This window comes from Bubalus bubalis, chromosome 4 (genome assembly GCF_019923935.1).
Source record: "Bubalus bubalis isolate 160015118507 breed Murrah chromosome 4, NDDB_SH_1, whole genome shotgun sequence".
In the NCBI taxonomy this organism is placed as follows: Eukaryota; Metazoa; Chordata; class Mammalia; order Artiodactyla; family Bovidae; genus Bubalus; species Bubalus bubalis.
Window position 1 is genome coordinate 36,993,581 of NC_059160.1, and position 27,763 is coordinate 37,021,343.

The 27,763-nt window shown below is 36.6% G+C and overlaps 2 protein-coding genes across 5 annotated transcripts in view; one reads left to right on the top strand and one right to left on the bottom strand.

Annotated features, from left to right (window-relative positions):
* The window catches only part of INTS13 (integrator complex subunit 13), a 30,543-nt gene extending 24,994 nt beyond the window's left edge, over positions 1 to 5,549 (bottom strand). The window contains exons 1-3 of one of the 2 annotated variants that reach the window (XM_006046529.4): positions 5,468 to 5,549; positions 3,821 to 4,056; positions 1,611 to 1,685 (exon numbers count right to left, since the gene is read on the bottom strand). In XM_006046529.4, the coding sequence (XP_006046591.4) occupies positions 1,611 to 1,685; positions 3,821 to 4,045 (300 nt within the window). In that variant the 5' untranslated portion in view covers positions 4,046 to 4,056; positions 5,468 to 5,549. Of the gene's footprint in view, positions 1 to 1,610; positions 1,686 to 3,820; positions 4,057 to 5,037 lie in introns of both variants that reach the window. The other variant, XM_006046528.4, reaches the window with a different exon arrangement.
* Positions 5,550 to 5,844: 295 nt separating this feature from the next.
* On the top strand, positions 5,845 to 27,019 carry FGFR1OP2 (FGFR1 oncogene partner 2). Of its 3 annotated transcripts, none has more exons than XM_006046525.4 (7): positions 5,845 to 5,984; positions 13,619 to 13,755; positions 16,298 to 16,415; positions 17,470 to 17,612; positions 19,913 to 20,026; positions 22,600 to 22,713; positions 24,869 to 27,019. In XM_006046525.4, exons 2-7 carry the CDS (start codon positions 13,621 to 13,623, stop codon positions 25,004 to 25,006), a joined length of 762 nt encoding a protein of 253 aa, XP_006046587.1. In that variant the 5' UTR covers positions 5,845 to 5,984; positions 13,619 to 13,620; the 3' UTR covers positions 25,007 to 27,019. The 3 variants fall into 3 exon arrangements, with proteins under 3 accessions (XP_006046587.1, XP_006046589.1, XP_006046588.1); XM_006046526.4 differs by lacking the exon at positions 5,845 to 5,984 and adding an exon at positions 10,777 to 10,838; XM_006046527.4 differs by lacking the exon at positions 19,913 to 20,026.
* Positions 27,020 to 27,763: the final 744 nt, after the last annotated feature.

Here is a 27,763-nt window from a genome sequence, read left to right on the forward strand (position 1 = left end):
ATTACACCCATAAAGCAAGAAAAGAAAATGACAAACATGTACATAATTAAAGCACAAGTAAAAGTTCTTGGAAATTAAAGATATGATCAAATAAAAAGTTCCATATAAGGATTAAAAGGAGATAGGTAAAAGGCTCAGAAAGAACAATGAGGACCAAGGAGAAAAAGAATAAGGGAATTAATTCAGGAAGTCCAATTTCCCACTCATAGGGATTCCAGAAAGATGCAGAACACAAAGACAAGAACATTATCAAAGAAACAGTACAGGGAAATTTCTCTGGAAGAATATAAACCCTAGCTCACTGGAAGAATATAAACCCTAGCTCACTGGAAGAATATAAACCCTAGCTCACTGGAAGAATATAAACCCTAGCTCACTGGGAGAGCTAGGAAATTTCTCTGGAAGAATATAAACCCTAGCTCAGTGAATGACAAAAGACCAACACTGGGGCAAACACTTGAGAAATTTCAGAACAAAAGGGAGAAAGAAAATATTCTAAAACGTTGCAAAGAAATATTTCCGCTTTACAAAGGAAAAAATATTTGACTTCTTGACAAGACTGGAAGCTATATAACAGTAGAGTAAGGCCCTCAGGATTTTGAAGAAAAAATTATTTCCAAACTTAAATTTTTATACCTCTAGTAAGAATAAACTGTAAGGTAAATTACAGAAATTCTGGAGGGTATATCCTCCCAAAACAAGAGATTACACACACACCAAAAAAAAAAAAGAAAAAAATTGGGAACTGAAAGGCAGGGAGCAAGGAGGACGACAGCAGGGCAACTGGCCTAGAAACGCAACCAGTTCCAACTGCAGCCCAAGACTGAGCTCCAGGATGTTTTTCAAGGGAAAAAAAAAAAAAATCAAACCGCCTAATTTCTAATTCGCCAATAATAAAAACATCGAAATTTTTTTGTAGAGACATGAGGAAAACAGCAATATATTCTCAGAAAACTAACTATATTAAAAGCGAAAAAAGTAAATATAAATTCCAGAAATATATAAAAAAATTGTACAAGAAAGGAAATAACACAGAAGTCAAATCATTGTGCTGTACATCCTAAACTTATACAGAGCTGTAAATCAACTATATTTTAATAAAACCTTAAACAAAACACAAAACAAATGAAACAATCACATACACTACTTGGCTTAGGAGTTGATAACCCTTTACACAGACATAATGTAAACATGGAATTTTGAATTAACCAAAACTTCTGATATAACAGTACTGAGAAAACCGGGGAATGGAAGTGGGCAGTCATAGTGGCATATGCAAGAGAAAGTATAAAAGGTAAATCTTCATTGACAATAATGATAAATAAGATTTAAATTAGGAACTCCATAAATAGAAATAAAAATGTTATTTAGAAATATGGAAGTAAATACTAGATGAGCTAGAGAGTTGAAAGCTTGCTTCTAGGAAGTGGGGAAAGACTGGAAGGTAGATAGCTGTTTTTCTTTTAGTGTTAGTTGGTGTTTTAAAATTACATGCAAATACTACACCAGTAAAAAAAATTATTTTTAAGGAAGTATTACTGTATTCACATATTTTCAAAAATGGCCACAACTCAAAACCTAAGCAAAAAACAAAAGAAACCTAAGCATACCTCCTGCAAATTTTGGTCTTCTTGAGTCCAAGAATTTAAGACATGTGCTCCAGAGTCACTTACAATGAAATTCACCTAATAGAGTTCAAAGAAATAATTAGTATTCAACTCCAATTCCACTCAATTACATATTTAAAATATTTATTTTATTATAAATATCTTTTAATATATCTAATACAAACACAACTTGAAGTGCAGTCTCTAGCACTAGTTTGCTGACTGATTCATTCATACATACACAGAACACCCAGTACCAGGAAAACAGTTTTGCCCCTCACAACGTGGGGAACGTCCAGGTTCTCGGATGTAGAAAGACAGAGGGCAGGGCAGGAAGAATACAAACAGAAATAAAATAACAAGATGATTTCAGAGAGTGATAAATGATATGAAAAAGAAATTGTTTAGCTTTTTTAGATCAGTTGATCAGAAAAGGACTCTCTATAAAAGTGGCAATTGCTGCTGCTGCTGCTAAGTCGCTTCAGTCGTGTCCGACTCTGTGAGACCCCATAAACGGCAGCCCACCAGGCTCCCCTGTCCTTGGGATTCTCCAGGCAAGAGGGGAATCCAAAATAACCAAAAGAAACCAGCCAGGGAAAGAGATGGAGGTAGAGAATACTAGGTACAGCAAACTGCAAATGCAAAAGCCTCTGTGTATTCTCACAAGGTCAGAAAAATATGCTGGAGTTGTATCACATTAAGGCAGTGGAGGCCGGAAGAATGGATTTGGACTTCATTCTAAATTTTAAAGTAAAAAACCAAAAAATACTATCAGGTAAGATGATGACAGTAAGGACATATTAGAAAATACATCAGAATATGGCTGTGTTCTCTTTTGGGAGGAGGGTGAGATTATTTATTCTTCACTGAACTATACGGTCTAATTCATGACCTTTTTTCTTATTATCTGTGAAATACTAGTTTTGATTTCCCCCTTTCTCCTGAGGTTTATCTGACAGGAACATGTCTTACTGGCCCTTTTACTCACATTACTGCAATGAAATCTTACAACAATCATAGGAAGGAGGTGTTGTGCTGACTAGGAAAGAAACTGAGGCTTGAAGAGATGAAGCAAAAAGATCAAGGTCACACTGCTCGTTGCTTAATGATGTCAGAATTTGAACCAAAACCTATGCCCTCAACCACTACATTATGCTTCCTCTCATACTTTTTATCCTACATGATACACTATTTACAGAGGGACTAAAAGCAATTTATATTTAATTTAGAATACATCTGAATGTGTAATATATATTAGACTTTCCATGTTCAGCCTGACTGTTACTCCTCTGCCTATGCCAGTCTATGAACTGGCTAGGTCCCAGCCTACTCACTCCAGTATTCTTGCCTGGGAAATCCCATGGACAGAGGAGCCTGGCAGGCTACAGTCCATGGGGTCGCAAAGAACTGGACATGACTGAAGTGACTAAACAACAGGTCCCAGCCTACGCTGCTCCAAATGAGACAGAAAGCACATCATCCACTGTGGCTAACCAAATGACTTCCCTTAAATACAACAGTTGAGATTCTGAAACCTGAAGATCATTTTCATACTAGAAATTTTTATCAATCTTACATTTCCCTTCTTACTGATAAAAACAATTTCCACTTAGCATTCTTAAGAGTATTTCTTTACAACATGGCCAAACCCTGCGGCGGTTTAGGACACTTTCACTAAAACTGTAAGCAGCCTGGTTCTGAGAATTCTGGTTCTGCCTCTAACTAGCTATATGACTCAGAGCAGTTGCTTCTTTTGACCTCAGTTTCTGCATCTCCATGAGGCAGTAATAAACAAGACTGATATTCACATGGAACACACCAACACACTCTGACAAAGTGCTTTCAGCCAACATCCCTTCTGCTTATGCTGGCAACAGTTCTCAGTGGTCAGTGTCTGTTCCATTCTGGTTATTACATACTTTGAATATTGTCCCATTAATTACAGTAATTACCGCATAGGACTGTTGTGAGAGTCATAGGAGTTAATAAATATGAAGCACATGTAAGAAGAGCTCTGTAACTGTAAGCTGTTATTATTGTTGGTCCCGATTAAATATATGTAACATATTAATCCCAAAGGGGAGTTCCATATACCACATTTTTAAAGTAGCAAATAAACTAACTCAAATTGATAGCAAATTCATATATAAAAAATGTAACAAGCAGTTAAGTACACCCCCGAAATCATGATTTTCCTTGTACTTCACACTCACCAGCTTTTTGAAAGGAAATATGTCATACATTATTCTACAATATTCCATGGAAGATTCTACTGAGCAAGTCCACAACGATTTAGATATGGGGGCCAATGGGATGATTCCTTGGGTCCTATTCTTCACCAGCATATCAAACTCGACATGCTGTCTGCATGACTCTGCCATGTAAGGGCAGTGATCCACGACAAACACTGTTTTATGAGATTCAGAAAAAATCTTCATCTTGTTTCAACCTGTAAAGGATAAAATATATTAGCCAAACATCTTATATATAACATTTAATCTCTTAAATTATTTCTAACGACTGTCTCTTTTCCTCAAGTAGATTTGGTAGGGAACATAAATAATCAGTATTCAATGAAATTTATCCAACAAAGGACAAGATTTAATGAGGTCATGACAATACAGTAACTATCAATTCAAGGGATGAGCTGCTCCATATTAACCTGTTATTCTACCGGAGGCAAGCAACAGTGCAATGCATGCATACATTTTTCGCTTTTGGAATGCACTTAACTTGTCAACAGAAAATATTTTTACAAATAATCGAATTGTTTCTCTTACACAATATCAAACATAATAAACGACAAGTACTCTTCAAATACACTTTTGATGATCCTTGTTAATTGACATCAATTACATATAAATCCCTAAACTTAATTCAGTATTTTGGGGCTTCCCTCCAAAAAAAATCCCAAGACTTCTGAAGAAGGGTAGAGGGGGAGAGAGAATGAACTGGAAAGAGGAGTGACAACAAAGGGAAGTCCCAAACATAACAAACATCTCCTAAGATAACTGTATATCAGGTCTTCGCATTAGGATAAGGACCTCAAATTTACGTTCTCCCCCTTAGCTTATGAAACACCACGGTAAATTTATCATGTAGAACAGAAAAACTTAGGTGCTACCATCACGCTGGTGGGGAGGAGGAACTTCAAGAACTTTTCTTATAGGAACTCTCTTGCTTCGCTAAGAAAATCTTACACTGAATAGACAATCCACATTCGAAAAGCACATGGTAAACAGAGCAAAAGTGCTCATCAAAACGAACTGACTTTTTACAATCTACCTATTTTCTTCTACTGCTTTCAAACGCATTTCCCCTTCATGCAAAACTCTTCTTTGAGAAACCTAGACACACTCTGCTGGAAGGTGGGGGGTAGAAAGTACAAGGTGAGTGGATAGGGAAGACCTCAGGATCGAGGTTCGCTTACTTTCGTGCCTGGTCCTGCAGTGAAAACGAACAGAGGCTATGGACCACAGCCTCTCTGGAAAAGGCTGCTGGCTGGGTGGGGAGGGTCAGCGCACAGCCAGGAGTGACTGGTACCAAAGACAGGGGACTATGCTTTCCCCGTTCATCTCTTAGCACACCGGTCCTTCCCAGGCTTCCTAAATGCAGGAGCGCGCGCGCGCCTGCGCGTGAACACAAACACTCACACACTCGGACTGGCGCGTGCGCAAAGCGCCAAGCTGCCCTTCCCCCTCGGCGGGCCAGACGCCCAGGTCTCTAACAGGAAGAGGGCGGAGCCAAGAAAAAAAATTGCCTCCGACCCGCAAGATTTTCTACCCGCTAATTTTCCCAATCACCCATTGGGAAGACTGATCCCGGCGACCTGAGAGCCTCCCCAAGAGCGTAATACCAACCACAGCACCGGCTAAACCAGTCACGGCCCCCTAAGCGTAAAGGGCTCCCACTAGATCTCCCTGCTCCGTCTCTCCACCCAGCCCGTTTCCCCTAGCAAAACTCGCGAGACTTTGCGAGAGGCCGAGCAAAAGCCCGAGTGTGGACTAGCGGGGAGGGACGTAAAGTGGCCCGCCCCTACGACTTGCGCATGCCCAGCTTGAGGCCTCAAATAAATCGCTGAGGTCTGCCCCCCCCAACCCCCCACCGTTACGCGAGGAAGGAAGTCTCGCGAGGTTAAAGCGCTTTGAGAGCGCTGGTCGGAGGCGGTCGCCGGAGGTTTTCTCCTTGCCAGTGATGGGGATGAACCCCTGGATCCCCGCAGCCAGCCCTGCATTGCCTGTTCTGGGTTCTGCGTCTGCTCGCTGAGGAAGCTGAACAGGCGGGAGGAGTCTCTTCCCTTGATTGCATAGGTCCCTGTTGGCAGAGGCTTTGAGTCCTAACCGCCACAGCTGACGGCTGCGAGGGATTGAGACCAGAGTAAGTGGAATCAATCCAGGGAGACGAGCGGGCGTAGCGAGTCGTAGGCTTTCCTTCCCCTTTTGCACCACCTCTTGAACCACCGGCTGCCCGTTCCTGGGCGCGGTACTTCCTGTTCTCAGCTCTAAGCACCTCTTTCCGGAACTCAGGTGCGGAAAGTTCGATGAAAAGCCTTGGCCCTAACCCGTGTGGACACACCTCTGTTCTCTGTTTCCTTCCTGCCTAACCCATCTGGCAGCTCACCGTTGGCGGGGCGGGGTGGGAGTTGTCTGCCGGGGTGGAAGAGGGTTCCTTTTCAGGTTTCAGGTTTCAGTTTACCTCTTTGCGTAAGAACCATTCCCTTTCTCTCTTCGCGGATAACCAACTGTCTTTAAACTGCCCTCTGAAAAATCCTACCTTTTTCTTGGTTTTCATCTTACCTTTCTTCTGTATCCTATCTCAGATAATAGTACTGGTATCCATCCAGTTGTCTGCACTAGAAACCCAAGGCTCATCCTTGACTGTATTTCCGCTTGCACTGTGCTATTTCTTCTTTCAAAACCAGATGATTTCCCCACTATCCTCCTCCCCTGGTTACCATTCTGAAATACAAATCTGTTTATGCCAATCCTTTCTTGAAACGTTTTCAATATCCTTACCGGTGACAGAATTAAGTCCTATTTGTTAAGCGTATCACATAGCGCCTTTTACTGTCTGTCCCAATCCATTTTTACTTTTTCTGTTTTATATTGCCAGTACCTCAATATTCGTTCACGCCAGACTGCTGTTGTCCAGACACGCCAAGCACTTTTACAGCTCTCTGCCTTTGTATGTGCTGTACCATCTGTCTTGAATGCTTCCTCTTCCTTTTTATAAAACCACCTATCAAAATCTAATTCATAGACCATTGTCTTCTCCGGCTCCCCCAGATGATACTGATAGTACCACTGGCTCTCCCAAAGCACTTGAAACAGTATTTCTACAGAACTTTTAGACTGTATAGCATTATTTATTCAAGTATCTTGTCTCGTGCCAATTTGAGCTTGAGTCTGGAATCACATCCTACTCATCTTTGTAGCAAAAGTTAATTTATTGTTTGGCACATAGCAGGCATTATTTGTATTAATATATGCATGTGTGTACTTATTTATAATGTGAGTGTGCGTGCTTAGTTGTTCAGTGGCCAACTCTTAGTAGCCTTGTGGTTTATAGTCCCCCAGTCTCCTCTGTTTCTGAAATTTTCCAGGCAAGAATACTGGAGCAGATTGCCATTTCCTACTCCAGAGGAATCTTCCTGACCCAGGGATTTAACCCAAGTCCCCTGCATTGGCAAGTGTATTCTTTACCACTGAGCCACCTGGAAAGCCCCATTTATAATACAATAGTTCTGAAGATTCATCAAGTAGGAGTCCTTAGCATCCTCAAAAAATGTAGAATTTTAGAGCCAGAGGAACCTTATATATTAGTTTAAAAAACGCTGACCAGTTTTGAGTATGAGGAATTCTGTACCACTAACACACAAGTAATTGTATTTTTAGTATTTGTTAGTTGAGATTGTGCATCGTGGCACAAAACTATTATGCTTTTACATGATTTTGTATTTTATTATTAGCAGTCTCTATTAAAAATGGTGGGATATATAGGTATGAGAGGGATATTTAGACTACAGACCATGCTTAGTACATGTACATCTGTGCCACCCTTCCAGTGATTCCTTGGCCATAGGTTAGAAATAACTGGTTTAGGTTAGATTAGTTTCTTCTTAAATTGTCATACTTGTTTGAACATATATGTATATATGTGTATATATATATAGTCACAATTCCAAGGAAACATGTAATTAAAAAAAAATAAAACTTCACCTGTGTCCTTGCTTTCAAATTCTGTTTCTTCTAACTTTAAAAATTCATTTTCTTCAAAAAGCTGCTTCATAAAACTCTAAATGTGTTCATTCCATTATTTTCAAGGACAGTGAAAAATTTTTGTGCTTTCAAATACAGTGATATGTGTGTGTAAGGTGCTTTTTAGAAGTACAGAATTTATAATTTACATGTTTTCTTTCTTGATCTCTGTAAATTTCTAAGAAAACCATAACTATGCCTTTCATTTTTGTACCTCCATGGATGTCAGTTAATATTTTCTACAAAGTAACTTTAGAGGCACCTGCCCAAACAATAAAAATGTTTAAACTAGATTGTTGACATTTATAGACACATCTGTGGTATGTCAGTGGTCACAGTATTTCTCTGTGGTTCCAGCTAAAGGATAATGGATTTGTGGATAAAGGAGAAGGAAGAATGATTTTAATTTCTTTAAATTTTTCTTAACCAAAGTCTAAAAGTAAACAGCTGGCAGTTTCTTTCTTGGGTGGGTGGTGGTTTTTATCAGCAGCAGAATGTTCTGAACGCTCTGCCAGGAGTCTGACTGCAAATATCTTTGGTTGGTAGAGTGGGCCAGAATGTGCTTAACATGGCGGGGGCGGGGGGTGGAGGAGAGAAGGACCAGGAACTGCTTTAAAAAAATTTTACCTGCAATCTGAACCTACCTGTAGAAGATAATACAAGTAAGTACACTAGTTAAGTATGACTAGTTAAGATGCACACTTAAAAATAGATAAATTGAGAATTTTTTTTTTTTAATTGAAGTTTTTTTTTTTAATTTAAAACTTGTTGGAGAATGGGAAAACAAGTCTTCCTCCCACTGTAGTTACCAACGAAAAGGGAGGACTCGGGGAGGAAGAGAAGCACAGTGGTTTCCAAAAATGTGGCAAAGTAAATGCATATTATAAAATATTTTAAACTTTGCTGTGGTTTCACATACAGGAAATAAACATGCAGATTCTTAGAAATTTTATGTCACTGCTTATCTAAAATGCTAATAAAAGTATGCTTTTAATTACCTGCTTTTTATAATTCCTTACCCTGAATAGAATTGGGCTTACCTGGTGACCCAGATGGTAAAAAATCTGCTGGCAATGCAGGAGACCCAGGTTCCATCCCTAGGTTGGGAAGATCCCCTGGAGAAGGGAATGGCCACCAACTCCAGTATTCTTGCCTGGAGAATCCCATGGACAGAGGAGCCTGGTGGGCTACAGTCCATGGGGTCACAAAGAGTTGGACATGACTGAGTAGCTAACACTTTCCCTGAATAAATAAGTTTTTATAGTTACAAAACAGATTTTAAATGTAGTTCATTTTGATAGGAGTATTTCATTATGCAATCTAGAGAATGTTTTTTTTTTTAAGTGGATGTTAATTATAGTTTTAAAAAGCCTAGTTGGTCTTGTTAAAAAACAAAATTCAACTGAGTAAACTTTAAAAATCTTTTTGGCTTTGTTCAACAGTTCATGAATCAGGCAGCACCCTACCTAGCAGAAGGGAGTTCCAAGGAGCTGTACAAAATGAGACACTGTTATAGGAAAAGGAACAAGGAAGTTATACTAGCAAAAAGCAGGTTGGATGTGACAAGGTCACTTTCCTTTAGGGGAAGTCTTGGTTTGATGATATGGGGCTTAGCATAAGTGACTCCATTTGGGGCTTGTTTTCTCTTTTTTAACAGTCTTACAGATTAACTGTGATGACTGGTTAAAATAAGTGCTAGGCTTCTTATTGATTATGAGGGAGGATATTAGAAATTTGTTATTTTTTCATCTTCATTTACACTTCCATTTATTTTCTACTGCTGGTTTGAAATGCAGTTTATATAATATTTTGGAAGTCTCATTGGTGGAGTAGCATCAAGAAATTTGCTTTGTTTTTCCACCCAGGACACCACGGTAGTTTTTATATAGGTAGAAGCAGGCAGAGCCCTGGAGAGCCATCTTGGCTGATGAACATCCCCTAGACTGGGATCAGAAGTTCTATTTCTGATACTCTCTTGGCTCCTTCCTTGCTGCATGGTGCTGTCAGTCAGCTCCTTTCTGTTCAAGTCCTGAGTCTGTTTCCTCATTGATAAAATGGGGATAACAGTTATCCCAGTGAGCAAGATTCGGTATAAGGTTGTATCCCTTAGGTTCAGAAAGCTGCCAACAGTTGGAATCTAACAGCTGAGGCAGCGTACTGATAGATAAATAGATCCAGAAATAGAGAGCTCAGAAACATACCAATACATTTATTGAGAAAACATACAACAGATGTGGCAGTAAAATTCAGTGGGGGTGAAACGTACTGTCCAAAAAATGGGAAATGAGACAATTGGTTGTCTCTATGAGAAAAGGAAAATATAATTAGATATCTTCCACACATGCAAATAAACAGCAAATGAACTAAAAGGCAAAACGTTGAGGATAGGTAAGATTCTTTACCGTCTGATCCATCAGGGAAGCCCGTATATCTCCCTGTCTAACCTGTTGTCAAGTTGGTAACCCCAGACACAGCTTAACGTTTTCATATTTCAGAAAGAAAGATTTATCATTATCTGAAAAGATTGCATCTAGATCAGGGCTCTGTTTCAGTTAATCTACAGATTCCTTTGCCCACAGAATTCTGAGAGCATAGCTTATGGGGAGAGGGCAGCTTACTGAATTACAGTATAGGTATTCGGTCACCTGTCACCTCATGCTGTGTGGGAACTTTAGTGCATTTTATTTGGAAACACATCCTAGCTATTGTTTGTAGATGTCATGTTATTACAAAGCATAAAGAGGTTTCTTCTGATATTAATTCCAATAATGTCATTTACATGTTGGGACCTCGGACTGTCAAGATCCTCATACCTGAGTTATTCTGTTAAATCAAGATAAACTTCTCTCAAATCTTTTACAGGTTTCTCTGCTGCTGCTGCTGCTGCTGCTGCTAAGTCGCCTCAGTCGTGTCCGACTCTGTGCGACCCCATAGACGGCAGCCCACCAGGCTCCCCGTCCCTGGGATTCTCCAGGCAAGAACACTGGAGTGGGTTGCCATTTCCTTCTCCAATGCATGAAAGTGAAAAGTGAAAGTGAAGTCGCTCAGTCGTGTCCGACTCTTAGCGACCCCATGGACTGCAGCCTACCAGGCTCCTCTGTCCATGGGATTTTCCAGGCAAGAGTACTGGAGTGGGGTGACAGCTTTCTCTAGACTTTGCTTTTTTATTTTCTTTCAACATCTGTTGCAACCAGTAATTTTTACTGTAAGACATTTTTTTCTGTTTTTAAATGTAATTTTACTCTAGAAAATCTGATGTTCTATAGTTAGTGGAATTGATGGGAGATATGGAGATATAGGGGCTTCCCTAGTGGCTCAGATGGTAAAGAATCTGCAATGCAGGAGACCCAGGTTCAGTCCCTGAGTCAGGAAATAGCTAACCACTCCAGTATTCTTGCCTGGAGAATCCCACGGACAGAGGAGCCTGGAGGACTACAGTCTGTGGGGTCACAAAGAGTCGGACACAACTGAGCAACTAACACTCAGTCACTCATAGAGATTTAGTGACCCCCATATAAATAAGAAAGCTGTACTATTACCTAGCTCTAATTTTAGGTAATTCCAGAAGGGCAAGGCCTTGTTGGAAGACATCTTAGATAGATTTTAATGACTGTCCTTTTGTGTTTTAACCTATAGTAAAAATTGGTTCCTTTAGTGGCCCTTTTGCTGTTGTATTTTGAAGTGCCCTTATCTAAATCTCCTAAATCTTTGAAGACAAATCCTTTGGTGGTTTTATCTAGAGAGACAGAAGTTGTATTAATTTCCAACTTAATTCTTAAAGCTCTCTGGAAATGTCTGGTCATATAGTGAACATTTTACAAATTGGCAGTTTTATTTTATTTTGATTAAATCTTTTTATTCAGCTTTGAACCTGTTTATAAAAACAGGACAACATACTCCCTGCTTCAGCTGTTGGGTACAACCAAGAATGCTGTTTGAATCTTTTTTCATCTTTATTTAGTTAGCAATTTTGAATCTTTGCTAGATATAATCTTAATGAAAGCCTGCTAAAATGGTGGGATGTGTTGTATTTTATTTCTTTTAAAATGTTACACAGTTGGGTTATTTAAATCTCTTGCTGCATTTTTCTGTATCTGAGGGGCTAACAATTAACCTAACGAGTCCCATGTAGTAGTATCTAAAGAAGACCTATATTCTGTAGCAAATTCTGTCTTCCTAAACTTGGTGAAAATCCTTAATTATAGCCCTTAACTTTGTTCTACACCTGAGTTTTAATTTAATTGCTATAGATTTGGCTTGTGACATAGAAACATTACAAGGTAATTTTATTTTTTGAGAAAATCTTAAAGGGTGGTTCATATATTAACAGAAAATAAAGCAAAACAATAGAAAAATTCAAGAGTGAAAAGTGTCAGAATGTTAAAAGTTTTTGAGAGATTTTAAAATAAAAGTTTTGTTTTGAGGTCTCAGCATATCAGTTGAAGAAGCTAACTATTGGCTGTGTTATGTTTTGTCTCCTAGTTCTTCAGCTCCTTTTATACATTTTAGTTATTGATTTTAACATATCAGAAATTTCCCATAATGGCCAGTGTTGTTCTAAGTTAACACTTCCTTTGCCATTTACAAAGGAAAGTGCAAGAGTTAGAATTATTAAGAATTTTTATATGAGAAGCTGAAGTTCCTCCAGAAGGAGGTTGATCCTTTAGCGTAGCATGACACGTAGAGGCTGCTTTGGCTGGTTAGTAGTGTACGTTTGTGGGTGGTGTCTGAGGTCACCTAACCAAGCAGAGGCTAGGAAGGGTCATATGGTCAGAGACCTGACAGTCACTGACTGTAGAATACAAAATAATAAAATGACCTTTTTTCACAAATGGCAAGATAGGGATTGCCCTCATGAAGAGTACGATTTCTATATAACATTCAGTTCAGTTGCTCAGTCTTGTCCGACTCTTTGCAACCCCGTGGACTGCAGCGTGCCAGGCTTCCCTGTTCATCACCAACTCCCGGAGCTTGCTCAAACTCATGTCCATCGAGTCGGTGATGCCATCCAGCCATCTCATTCTCTGTTGTCCCCTTCTCCTCCTGCCTTCAATGTTTCCCAGCATCAGGGTCTTTTCCAGTGAGTCAGTTTTTCCCATCAGGTGGCCAGAGTATTGGAGTTTCAACTTCAACATCAGTCTTTCTAGTGAATATTCAGGATTGACTGATTTGATCACCTTGCAGTGCAAGTCAAGAGTCTTCTCCCACACCACAGTTCAAAAGCATCAGTTCTTCAGTGCAGTAAAGAATCCACCTACAATGTGGGAGTCGCAGGAGACATGGGTTTGATCCCTGGGTTGAGAAAATCCCCTGCAGAAGGAAATGGCAACCCACTCCACTATTCTTGCCTGAAGAATCCTATGGATAGAGGAGTCTGTATAACATAAAATGTATTTAGTGAATGTACACTTTTGTCCCCACTGTATATTCAAGGTGTTTTAAATACATTCTGATTTTGTTCTCAAACTTTATATATATATAAACACATATGTGTATATATGTAATATATAATTATATATATTTATATATGTTGTGTATAATTTTTTGAATATTATAAATTTACTTTCAAGTTTGTTCCATCTTAACAGAATCAAAACCACAGGTGTTCTTAGATGTTTTTCATCCTGAGACAGTGAACGATTCGCTAACAAATGTAGCTTAAGCATAATGTGTGTTAAAGTGGAACTAAAATAAGATTGATATGCCAGCTTTCTTTTGAATGTTTTTCATTTTTAATCCTATGTATTCCTTTAGAAATGAGTTGCACCATTGAGAAGGCACTTGCTGATGCTAAAGCCCTTGTTGAAAGATTGAGAGACCACGACGATGCAGCGGAATCTTTGATTGAGCAAACCACAGCTCTCAACAAGCGAGTAGAAGCTATGAAGCAGGTTTGATTTTTTTTTCCCGTTTGTTCTATTTTTAAAAGACAGTCATTGACATTTATGTGTTGCTTTTATTACAAACTTCTGCTTAACTAGTATTTTATTTTTAATGTTTTTTGAAGTTTAAAAGTAGCTTGACTTGTATGTTTTAGTTTACTTTAGATTGAAATATAATTTTGTCAAGGTCAACTGACATGTATGTGTGTATATATATATCTTCTAAAACTTGTAGATTTGATCACTTAATTTCCTACAGTGATGCAGATTTGAGTTTGGAAAATACATGAATTTTTTTAGGTCTAAATACATTTGACAAAGACAAGATAATATATTTTACTAATAGTGACACATATTTTGTTCTGTTTCCTATTTTTATAATGTAGAAATATTTTTATAAGAATATTTTGGTGCTGTTTAATAATAAAATAGTTTTTGAAGATGATGCAAAGCAGTATCTTGTTTTCACCTTTTGCAGTTACTGCATTTGTGTGTGTGTGCATGCTCAGTCGTGTCCAGCTCTTTGCGACACCATGGACTGTATAACCCACCAGGCTCTTCTGTTCATGGGATTTTCTAGGCAAGAATACTGGAGTGGGTTGCCATTTCCTCCTCCAGGGGATCTTCCCAACCCAGGAATTGAACTTGCATTTCCTGCATTGGCAGGTGGATTCTTTACCACTGAGCCACCTGAGAAGCCCTATTCATTTATACTTGCTACCTTATTTTTCATTTACTGCTGCCAATTAAGGAAGAAATGAAAAGGGCTTCACTTCTTGTTATCCTTACCATTGTGTATAAGAACTTTCCAGTGGGCTGTGAAGTTGAACTACTATTTTAAGCCCTCTTTTGATTTTAACTTAACTTTAACAGAACTATAGAATCTCTGAAACTATGATGGAAATCACTGTAGGAAAATATATATTTATAGCTTACTCTCGTGAAGCACATCTCTTTTGTAAAAGGAAGCAGCAACCTGGGGGTACTGATTTTAACAAAGCTACTGAAAAAGTGAAGCAAGTTTACCTATCAGATTAGCCAAAAAGTTCATGTGGGCTTTTCCATGACATCTTATGGGAAAGCCTGAACTTTTTGGCCAGCCCCATATTTTGTTTTGCAACTCTGCTGCCCTAAACACTTTACATACCTCCCTGTATAGCTTGACTCATGCATTCCAGTGAACATACATATCTTGTATTGAGTTGTAAAAAGGGGAGGGGGGGGAGGTTGACAACCAGAGTTAAGAATCATACCATAAAATTTACCCTATTTTTAAATTTTTTTGGCTGCACCACATGGCATGCTGGATCTTAGTTCCCCAGCCACAAGACAAACCCACATCTGCTGGAAGCATGGAGTTTTACCCACTGGGCCACCAAGGAGGTCCCCTACAGTTTACCCTTTTGAAGGGTGCAGTTGATTGAATTTTAGTATATTCACATGCTCTGCAGCCATAATCACTGTTAATTTTAGAACACTTCATTATCCCTAGAGCTGATCCCTAAGTCTCCCTTTCCCTGGTTCCTGGCAACCATGAATCTGTCAGTCTATAGGTTTGCCTGTTTTAAACATATCGTATGAATGGAATAGTACCATATGTGACTTATTGTGACTTGTTTTTTAAAGTTTTCAAGTTTCATCTGTGTTCTAGTATGTATCAGTACTTCATTCCTTTTTATTGCTAAATATTAATACATTGTAAGGATATAGCACCTTGTCTTTTTCTATTCATTGGTTGGTAAACATTTGGATTGTTTTTCTTCTGGGGCAATTATGTATAATACTGCTGTGAATACTTGTGTATACATTTCTATGTGGACATCTGTTTTCAGTTTTCTTGGGTATATACCTAGCTGTAGAATAGAAGGGTCTTATACCTCTGTGTTTAACTTTTTGAGGATCTGCCTGTCTGTTTTCCAAAACAGCTACGTCATTTTGCATTCCCCTCAACAATATATAGGCGTTCGCAATTTCTGCACATCCTCTGTTAAACTCGTTATTACTTGTTTTTTGACTAAGGTCATCCTGGTGGCTGTCATGTGCTATCTCCTTGTTATATTGAGCTGTGTCTCCTTAAAGACTAACGATGTTAAGTATCTTTCATGTGTTTATTGACCATTTGTGTATCATCTTTAGAGAAATGTCTCTTCAAATCCTTTGCCCATTTTTTCAGCTTTATTGAGATATACTTGATGTACAACATTGTGTAAGTTTAAGGTATACAATACACATGTATATATTGTGGAACCATTACCTGCTAACCATGAGGTTAGGTAATACTTCTTTCACCTCACATAATTACTGTATGTAATTACTGTATGTGGTGAGAAAATTCCAAATATATAATATAGTATTGTTAACTTTAGACACCGTGATGTCCATTGCGTCCTCAGAAATTAGTCGTTTGCCCATTTTTTTATTTGGGTTCTTTTTCTTTTTATTGTTGAGCTGTAAGAATTCTTTATGAAATGTACACACATATATACACATATGTAAGATACATATTTTCAAATATATTCTCTTACATCTTAAAAAAAAATCTTTTCATTAGTATCAAGAAGAAATTCAAGAACTTAATGAAGTTGCAAGACATCGGCCACGGTCCACATTAGTTATGGGAATCCAGCAAGAAAACAGACAAATCAGAGAATTGCAACAAGAGAACAAAGGCAAGCTATATTATCACTGTTTATAGCATATCAAAAGTGAGCTTTAATCTCCAATTGCACTATTGAATTCGGATCAGTTAATATTTTTTAAATGGGAAAATAGCCAGTTAAAGTTACTTTTTCTAGTCCATTATGCTTCAATTACATATATTTCTGTCTGTCTACCTTACTTGGAATCATCTTAGGCTCTCACCTTCAATATCCATTTGTACCACTGAAATTATTACCTGTGAAATAACTCAGTTTCATTCTCTGCAGTCCCATCGCTTTGGCCCCTAGCTTAGATGTTTATAGTCTCCGGCCTGAAGTATTCTCATTGGTCTCCTTGATTTCAGTCTCTTTCCGCTCCAGTCCATCTTCAGCACAGTCATCAGACTGATTTTACAAAAACATATCTGGTCATGTTGTTCCTTTGCTTAAGAACCCTCACTGTGTACTATTTCCTTATCCAGAGGCCTTCAGAGTTGACTCTAAGCCTTCTTTTTTGTATTCTTCCCATACCTCCCTTCTCCATGAGACCTTTGCTCTTGCCACCCTGAACAAGGTCCTGAACATACCATCCACTTTCATGCCTCCCTGCTTAGAATGCCCTGTCCTTTATTTTCAACTGAAGGAGTGTACATTCATCTCACTACTATACTTCTGTGAAGCCTCCATCAATTTTTCCTCACAGACTTTTTATATGTATTAGGGTAGAGCTCCACTCTGCACTTATCACATTGCGTTATAATTATTTATGTTTTGTTTTCTCCACTAGACTCTGAACTTTATGGCCTTTTGGTATTCCTAATATAGAGCATGATCTGACACTCAGTTGTTGTTCAGTAAATAGTTGTTAAAATGATTCTCAAAAAAATGAGCTTAAAATGGTTATTTTGAAAACTAATAAAGGACTCCTTTTGGTGTCCTTTATTTCCATATGGCTAGGTTTTTGTACCTCATGTTTTCTTTATGAAATACCCCCTTTATAAGTTTTTAAAAATGTGATGTGGAAGAGAATACAGTGTGCATTTTAAACTCAAGTTTAAATAAAATATGCTGTTACTCTTGATAGAATTACGTACATCCCTGGAAGAACATCAATCTGCCTTGGAACTTATAATGAGCAAGTATCGAGAGCAAATGTTTAGATTGCTAATGGCTAGCAAAAAAGATGATCCAGGAATAATAATGAAGTTAAAAGAGCAACACACTAAGGTAATCCCATTCTGTAAATATAATTTGAAAAAAGGACAATCAATTAACTTGTGTTCAGATTTTTAAAAAATCACAGGTGTCTTACATGATATTGAATACTTCCATTTTTGACATTTTCTTCTTTTCCTTATTTTTTTCATGTTATGTGTCATTTTCTGTTTGATTTAGTCTTCAAACTCCCATTCTTCCCTAGTAGCTTATAATATGTATTATAAAGTAAACATTATTTGGGAAATAAAGGTAAGTCTATTCAATTCAAATTATTCAAAATTATAATGTTACCTGCTTCAAAGAAATATTTCTTCTAACTTGTGTATTGATATATGTTGCAAAAATGAAAATTAAATGCCAGAAACCTTTTTAAAAATCCGAAAACAGCTAAAGTTAGATTTGTTTTTAAGACCATCTTCTGAATGAGGCTAATTCATCCAGACTATAGATACTCCTGATTATTAATGAAGCACCAAGGGGTGGGGGGAGGAAAAGAAACAATATACTATATATATTGCCTTCCCACCCATCCCATCCTCCATCACATACCACTCAACAACATTTTTAGAGACAGAGCTGAACTGGCTAGAAATCCACATTGTTTCTGCTGTTCATCTTACTAGTTGTGATCCCTGTGTTTGCTAGCAGCTGCTGTGAAAAGATAGAATAGTCCTCTACCATTTACATTTTATTTTAAACTGATTTTTAACTGCTGGTGTGAAAAATATTAGCATAGATTGTGATTACAAGGCCATTATCTCTATTGGATAATGATGAGCTAACTATTTTTTATTAGTTATAATGAGTGTTATCTAAGAAGCATTGACTGCTATAACGTATTTTTATCTTTGTTAATTATTAAAACACTTTTTAGATTCTTTAAAATATTTATTCCATCTTGGTGCTTTTAGATATTTTTTATTATTACTTCTACTAAAAATAAATATTTAGTAAATTGCTTTAACATGTAAATTCAACTTTCCATATTAAGGAAGTTAGTAATAGCTTTTGTGTCAAATAGTATAATAATAAATTAACAAATGTGGTTTTAATATTATGTAATTATGCTATTTATCTCCTAACCAAAAGGAACCTTGGATAGTTAAGTGGCAATCTTTTGAGTATAAAATGTATCTATTGTTAATATCATTATAAAAACATTTTATTTTGAATATGTAATTTAAGAGGTTTTTTTAAGGTACAAATATGAACTGACTTAAAATTATTGGTAAAATAAGTATGTTCATGAGACATTCCAAAAAGCCCTTGTGTTTAACAACCTAACAAATTTTTTAAGATCTACAGAGAATACTCTGGCAAGCAAGTGCTTAAGAATAAGATACTGAAGGTAGCTAGTCCCTTGTGGTAGCAGCTATGTCAGAAGCAAATGTTTTCTAAAACACATTAGATTTTACCATTCATTACAGCTGTTTTATTAATTAGCAAGTTAAACATGTCTTAAGATAGCTGTAAGCCATCCTTTTTCATTATGCAGATGAAATTCTTCTTCTAAGTGCTGATTCTTGCCTTCCATGAAATAACAGTTCAGTTACTTGTTATTAATTCTAACTAATACATATTAATGTTTGTGATTTTGATTTTTCCCAAAAAGGAGATGCTTTGATTCAAACAAATATTTATTAGTGCTTGCACTGGCTTAGTTATCATAATGAGATGAATGAATAAGTTTTATTATTCTACCATAGGACCTTTCAGTGCATTGGGAGATACAGATAGAAACATGATTATCTAACATAAGGTAGGATGTGATGAATCCTAAATAGAGATCTGGATTATTACTGGAGTAGTAGAGGAAGCAAGATTAGTTCTCATGAGGAGAATCTGGGAAAGTGTCAAGGAAAGGCCTCGAATTAATTTGGGGGCTTAACAAGCAGAAATGGGTGAGCAGAGAAACTTGCACGATAAATATGAGCTTCCAGGATATGTTTAGGTACTAGTGCTCTGATACACCTAAACACTAAAATAATTTTATAACACATTTTTGGGTAAAACACAGAGTTACACTTAACAGCATTTTGGAGTAAGAGGCTCTGTTGAGACTATGTAACAGAATTCTGCCCTCACCTAGAAGTTTTTGAGCACACATTTAAAAGCCAATAAAAAGTTTGAGGAGAACTCATTTTCATTCAAACACTCATTTTTACATTATTTTTGAACTACTACCTTTTTGGAAATCTTAAAAAAACAAACATTTCCAACAGTTGGCTAACTCGCATGAACTAACACTCATTCAGTTTTTAAATTACGGATATTGTCCGTATTAACATTATAATGACTCTGTACTACAGATTGACATGGTGCATCGTAACAGCTCCGAAGGATTCTTCCTTGGTGCATCTCGACACATCCTTGAAGCACCTCAACATGGACTGGAGAGGAGGCACTTGGAAGCAAATCAGAATGTACACTAAATAAAACAGTCAACTTTGGGGGTGTGGATGGGAGGGGGCATTTAAAAAGTTCTTTTACATTGAATTCTCCCAAATTAAATCAGCAAATAAATGAAATTGCTTTTAAAGAACACTATGCTTTTGATAGCCTTGCAAAAATACTCAGTGAAGAAACTTTAAATCTGTCATGAATTCGCTGTATATTGCATTATACATAGCCTGTTAGGTAATTGCAGGCTTTAGAGGTTCTTTAGGCCAGCCTTTCATTTTGTTGTTCTAGTTAACTGTAGCTGCAAAATTTTAGGAAACTTCAAATGGTTGTCCTCTTTCTGGACATCAAAGACATTTTCTTGACAGTAATTTTAATCTGACTTTGTAAAAATTTTGTTTAGTCAATTAAATGAACTTTTAATTCAGATTTTCCATAGTTTATAGTCCTTTAATTTGCATTCACAATAAAATAAAATTACCTTTGTTTAGGTGTTACAATTAAGTATAGTAGCAACCTCTCCATTGTGTCTGTTGTGTTTTGTCTCTTTTTTCCTCGAATGCTATTTCAAGAGAGTGCAAAGATCTTGTTGCTAGCACTTCTTGCTTTTAAAACATTTTTGAAAGCACAGGTCTTGCCCTATTGTGCCTTTTAAGAGATCTATGATACTCCCCTAAAGATCTTATTGTAATAAGTGGATCATCCAGGAACCAGCCTGTAAAAATACCCTCCTGTTTGTATTGAGGTTTTTTTTCTTATGATGGTTTTATTAGAACAGACTGTCCTGAAAAAAGTAGTTTCTTGTTTTCTTCCATTTTAGAAGCAAATGATTATTTGTTTCCTTGTAGTTGCCATAAGACATCAAATCATAAACTGAGAAAGCTGTTGGTATTAAAAATTTTTACTTATTATCCTTATCCGACTTGCTGCTGCAATTACCTGTACTTGACTTGCTTTTAAACATTAGGCTCCCTTTATGGTAGGAGGGATTGTAATTATTTTTTTAATTGTTATAGGACATGACAGTTGCTTGTCTTGATATCATTCTTACCATCATAGTCTAAGCCAGAGCTGTCTAATAGAACTTTCTGCAGTGATGGAAATGTTCTTTATCTGTGCTGTTCAAATTGGAAGCCACCAGCCACGTGTGGCTATTAAATGTCAGCAGTGCAACTGAGGGGCTGAATTGTTAATTTCTTAAAATGTATTTGACTTCAAGTAATTTCAATTTAAATAGCACCGCACTATACAGTGTAGTTTATTTTGCCTTCTTCCTGTGTACTAGCTTTGTATAGATTATATTAAAATAATATATAAGGATCTGTATTTTTGTTGCTTAAGATATTAAACATGTGGTTTGCTAAAGATATTCCTATTTGTTGTCTGTTTGAATATTTATATTCCTTCCACAGTTTACTAGTGTTGTAGGTTTTGAGGAGTCTTGTTCGAATCCTTTTTCCAAATAGAATATATACAACTATTTAAGAGACTGAATGTTTATGTGGGAAACTATCAACTTCTATATTTAAGTTTTGGCCTTAGTATAACAGAGTAACCCTCAGTTGCCAGTGAGCAATGGTCTATAGAAGTTATTCATTTAAAAAAGTATTAGTCTTGTGTCCCTGCTGATTATAAACAACAGAGAAATTATAAAACCTTTTGTCCATCTCATTTCATTGACTGTAAGCTCTTTGGAATTAGGGAACATTTCTGTTAACATTTCTCTTAACAGAAATGTTCCCATTCCTCTCACCTAGCATAGTGCCTGCACACCATAGGTGTGCAAAAAAGAATAAAAAAAGCAGAACTCTGTTCATTTTATTCAGTACTTATTATTTACTCAATACTTATCATCTATTGGGCTTCCCTGGTGGCTCAAACGGTAAAGCATCTGTCTGCAATGCAGGAGACCTGGGTTCGATCCCTGGATTGGGAAGATCCCCTGGAGAAGGAAATGGCAGCCCACTCCAGTATTCTTGCCTAGAAAATCCCATGGACGGCAGAGCCTGGTAGGTTACTGTCCATGGGGTCACAAAGAGTTGGACATGACTGAGCGAAGGGAAGACGATATCATCTATTATATACCTAACATTAAATAATAGAGAAATACAAGCAATGTATAGGTCCTGTGAAGATTATAATCTGGAAAAGATTCTAGATTGAATTGAGATCAGTTTTTAGGGATGGATAACATAGGATATATTTATAAATCATGAAGACTTCAGGAAGGAATAGATATTGAATATGTATCTTTCCCATTAGTTTGGTCATGGGGCATGTAGGTACGAAAAAGAAAATGTTGCTGATCATTTGTGGTGAGAGAAATGTGAAATGAGTATTCTTCCTGTTCGTGGGTTTAGATATCTTGTGCTGCTTATCCTTAATCCTAGTCCTAACAGAAATCTGACTTCACAAGGACATTTATCTTCAGTCAACAGTCTTGTAAATACCTGTTTGATATATTAAATTTATGTTAAATGGCAGTGTAAAGGTATTAACATTCATATCCAGTAGTAATGTAGATTTTATAAAAAGAGGAGTTTTTTTTTTCTTTAAGTGTTTCATTGATTGACAGCTTCCATCTCCTTTTTTTTAGGAATTACAAGCACATGTTGACCAGATAACTGAAATGGCAGCAGTAATGAGGAAAGCCATTGAAATTGATGAGCAACAGGGTTGCAAGGAACAGGAACGAATATTTCAACTTGAAGTAAGTTTTAAATTGCACATGTAGGTGAAAACTATTTGTACAAAGATTTATGCCAGAAAATATATCTCATTTTTAAATATTTACTTTCTGGGATGCTAGTAATGTTCTTTTTCCTAATCTGGGTACTGGTTATTTGGGTGTATAATGCAAGACCATTTATATAGTAATGTAGGAGTCAAAGATCAGTAATAAACTTATACCAGTCACTGAGAAAATTGACTTTTTTTGATCCTGTGTTGCTTCTGTTATTAGGTGAATATAATTCTTCAGCTTAGTAAATTGTTAAACTATCTCTATTTTATCAGAGATCACAATGATGCAGGGGGAAATTTTTTTTAATCCACAAATAATATTCTTTGGCCACTTGTATTTTTCTAGGGATATAAAAACTTTCTTACCACCTGATGGCTCAGATGGTAAAGAATCCGCCTGCAATGCAGGAGACCTCAATTTAATCCCTGGGTCGGAAGATCCACTGGAAAAGGGAATGACAACCCACTCCAGTATTCTTGCCTGGAAAATCCCATGGACAGAGAGCCTGGAGGGCTACAGTCCATGGGGTCACAAAGAATCAGACATGACTGAGCAACTAACACTTCACATAAAAGCTTTTATCGCATCTGTCCTTTATTCTGTGGTAGCAGAAGCACCATTGTTGACTAGCTCAGATTGGTAGAAGAGGTGACCTTTATAATTTTAAAGCCTTCATTTTGAAATCATGGTGGAGAAATTGGTTATAGGGGAATAAAAATGATTTTTCTAACTGTACAAAATTCTCTCATTCTTTGTAACTAAGGCAAACAAACTTTCTCAGTAAAAGGCCAGATAATAAATCTTTTCAGCTTTGAAAACCAGGCAATCTCTGTTGTAGGTACTCAACTCTGACACTGAAATGAAAAACCAGCCATACACACACAAAATAAGATTGGAGTCAACTGTGTTCCAGTACAGTTTAATTTACAATAACAGGCCTCAATTCCGGCCATAGTTTGCTAATGCCTTCTTTATACCTTTGAAACTTAGAAAGTAAGACCAAAGATAAGGCTGTAGAGAATAAATTATGATAGTTATTTTTAAATGTCTAAAAATTTCTTACAGTAGTTCAGTCGCTTAGTCATGTCCAACTCTTTGCAACCCCATGGACTTACAGTAACTAATCTAGAAGATAAGGGCAAAGTCATTTACTAGTGCTCAATTTGGTCGCTTACTTTCCTTCTTAAAAAACCGCACAATATATTCAGCCAACCTGCTGCTATTAAATCCCCACAAGGAAAGCAAACCAGGCTTGCCCTGAATTCCATGCTATCATGGAAAATAATAAAAGTATTAAAGTACTAAGAGGTGTTAGCCCCAGGGTATTATTCACAGACTTTCTGAGTTTACACAAATAAAAATCTAGGTATTATATTCTTCATCTGTGTCGTTGTTTAGTTGCTCGGTCGTGTCTGATGCTTTTGAGACCCCATGGACTGTAGCCCACAAGGCTCAGTTATCCTTGGAATTCTTCAGGCAAGAATACTGGAGTGGGTTGCCATTTACCACTCCAGAGGATCTTCCCGACCCAGGGGTCAAAACCCATGTTTCCTGCATTGCAGGCAGATTCTTTACCACTGAGCCACCAGGAAAGCTCCTCTTCATCTACATATACTGTGTTATAAAATAAGGCAGTTTCTGAAGTTCTGTAATTGAAGCTGAATAAATAAAAAGCCTTCACAGTGGTGGAAGACACTGAACATGTAATTCCTACCTCTTTAAAAAACTGTTTTCTGGATTCAAGTCGGTAAAGGCATATATCATTTAATATAGGGTTTCCTGACCTCCAAGATCCACTGCCTGATGAACTGAGGTGGAGCTGATGTAATAATAATAATAATAATAGAAATAAAAGGCCCAATAAATGTAATGCACTTGAATCATCCTGAAACCAACTCCTTCCCTCCTCCCACCCACCGCCTCCAGCCTATGGAAAAATTGTCTTCCATGAGACTGGTCCCTGTTGGCAAGAAGGTTGGGGACCCACTGATTTAATACATTTCTGCCAGTTACAGTACTTGCTTTTATTTATCATACCTTCATATGTTTGGTGTTTCTTAAGATATGTTTTTACTATTATAGCCACCGTGCTGACTGCTTCTTTTTGTTTGCTTTCTTATAGCAAGAAAATAAAGGCTTGAGAGAGATTCTTCAAATAACTCGAGAATCATTTTTGAACCTTAGGAAAGAGGATGTGTCAGAAAGTACCTCTTTGTCAGCATTAGTAACCAGTAGTGACCTCAGTCTGAGGAAGAGCTGAAGAGCTTTTTAAGTCTGTGAACTTCTTACAAGGTTCCAGCACATTCACTGGGACTGGCTTGTTAAGTGAATGAATTAACAGCAAAATCCATCTCAAGTTACCCTTTGTTTTGTTTTGTTTTTTTTCTATAATATGTACAGTGCACTGGCAAGGACATTTAAAAGATAGCAATGAGAAAATACATAGTTAGTGGTCATAGACTTTATTCCAAAATATAATTGAAAAGTAGAAATTAAGCCTTTGTTAATTGGTGAACAAGGTTTTTGTAATTTTTTGTAATTTTTATAATTACAAAATTTGAATTACAAGAATTTTGTAATTCTCCCAATTAAATGTAATTGGCAGAATTAAAGATTTTCACAGCAACTACTGAACCTAACAAGAGCTTTCAGCAGTGCTGTGGCTTTCGGTTGACATTTAGATAAACATGAATATTCCCAACAAATGTCTTGGAATTCATAAAAAATATCCCAATTTTAATATACAGATGTTGCCACAGTATTGTGAATGGAAAAATCATCATACTAAATTATTTTCTTCCTATTTGGTGAAAGTTAACAAATAGCTTATGTACCATGAGACTTCAGCTTTAATGATTGCCTGTCTACCTTCTCATTAATTTAAATTTTTGTCAAACAAAGTTCAGTTTAAAAGGCTGTTAGGAATGTTTTATATGCACCATAAATAAAAGAGGTGATTTAATTTGAGCTCATTTATCGTCATAATGAGCTGACACTTGTCCATGACTTGCTTAAGTACATGAGATATCATTTCAGGAATGAAAGAGAAGGAATACTACTTTCTAAGAAAGAAGAGCTTATAAGAGACATATTTAGTAGGTTAAACTACTTCTTTGAATAATTTTGGCTCTAAATCAGTAATGAAGATGAGATTTTTCTCTTCTCTGGTTGATCTTTAAGGATATTATGTAGCTCATTTAGCTAACAGTTGAAATGTTTGATACAGCAAGCTAGGTATGGTAATTTCACAGTAAATTGGGAATTGCTCTGCCTCAGAACCCTTTTTTTTTTAAAGTAATTACTCTTAAGAGATACAGAAACAGTAAATTAAAATAAAAAAATTTTTTGCTAGGTCTAAAGCTCCATCTGGTTTTCATAAATGTAAGCAAAAGATATTTCTTGTAACCTTTCAGTCAAAGGGTTGGGGAGTGCCAGGGGAGGAGGGGGAAATCTGGATTTATAAGTATTTGTTTTATTTTTTACAAAATGTATGTCCAATATATAAGTTTTTAAAAGCCACTAGAAATAGAAATGTGGGGACATCAATCAAAATCTAAAATTTTCATATTTTGTGATGATTATAGAAAAAAAGGTAAGAATGTCAAATACTATTAAATATACTGTACTCATTTATATTGAATATATATTAAAATATGCATGATAGAACATTCTACTTTGGAGTGTATAATTTGTTAATAATCACATGGTAACTTTTATGTATAATTTCATATATGGTCAAATTAAAAACTGCTTTTCACTTCAGAATTTTTTTATCTTAAGTTTGAAATAGTTGAGGAGACTGACTGAATAGAAAATGGGCCCAAACATTAAACAGATTTATTTTCTCATTCAGAGGCCTTGATTGGTATTTTATAAGCAAGTAATAAATTTTATTTTTAAACTTCTCTATTGGTTTTTGGGAAAGTATCTTTTAATTTGATGGCGCATTCATAGAGTTTTTATCCCAAGTCAGAATTAAAATAAGCTACACAATTGAAATTGAGTCTGAGGCAATTTGTTGGGGCAGCTCTATTATAAAACATTACTTGACAAATAATTATTTTTATAAACAAATAGGTTGAATTAATTTATTCTTGGTCTTCTTACTTGGATATTATTTTAAGAACTTGGTGTTTAAAAACATGTACTTTATTATATAGCAACAGTGTTCTATCCCATACTTTTTTTTTTAAGCAGAACCCTTAAATTTGTGTCTGAGACTATGTACTGCTAGGAACCTATTTTGTCAATAAAGATGAGTAATTAAAATTGGTATGGTATCCAAGTTAATTTGTAAACAATACTTAACATTTATTCTTACTTGTAGGTATTTTTTTAGGGCTGTTTGTTTATCCTTACCACAAAATTAGTACTTGGCAACAGCTTCTACCTGTATTCCTTAGGAATTGGCCAGCAACTTATTGCTGATTCTGCAGACCTTTGGATCATCTGTAGTGGGTTTAAAAGTGTCTTTTGTGATATGTCCGGGTACTAACTGCTCTACCTATGGATGTGAGCATATTTGCAGATACAGTCTTTACAGGTTTAAGGATCTCAGGATAAGATCCTCCTGGGTATTGTATGAATCCTAGATCCAATGACTAGTGTCCTTATAGGAAAAGAAGAGATTTGAAACTCACAAGGAGAAAGTCACGTGAAGACAGAGGCAGAGGGTTATGCACATCAAGGAACCCTAAGGTTTATGAGGTGCCTCCAGAAGCTTGGAAAGAGGCATGGAATAACATTATCTCCTTCAGGCCCTCCAGAAGGGATCAGCCCTGCTTGATCCCAGGCTTATGGCCTTTTTGATTTTCAGAACTCTGAGAGAATACATTTCTGTTAAGCTTCCCACCCAGCCTGTACCAGCCTGTAATAATTTGTTACTGCAGACTTAGGAAATGAATATATCATCTATTATTTATCATCTATCCACCATATTATTTATTTTATAAAAGGAATACAATTCTGAAAAACCACTCATGTACAGGCTCACAGATAAAATGTTTTCTGCTCAAAT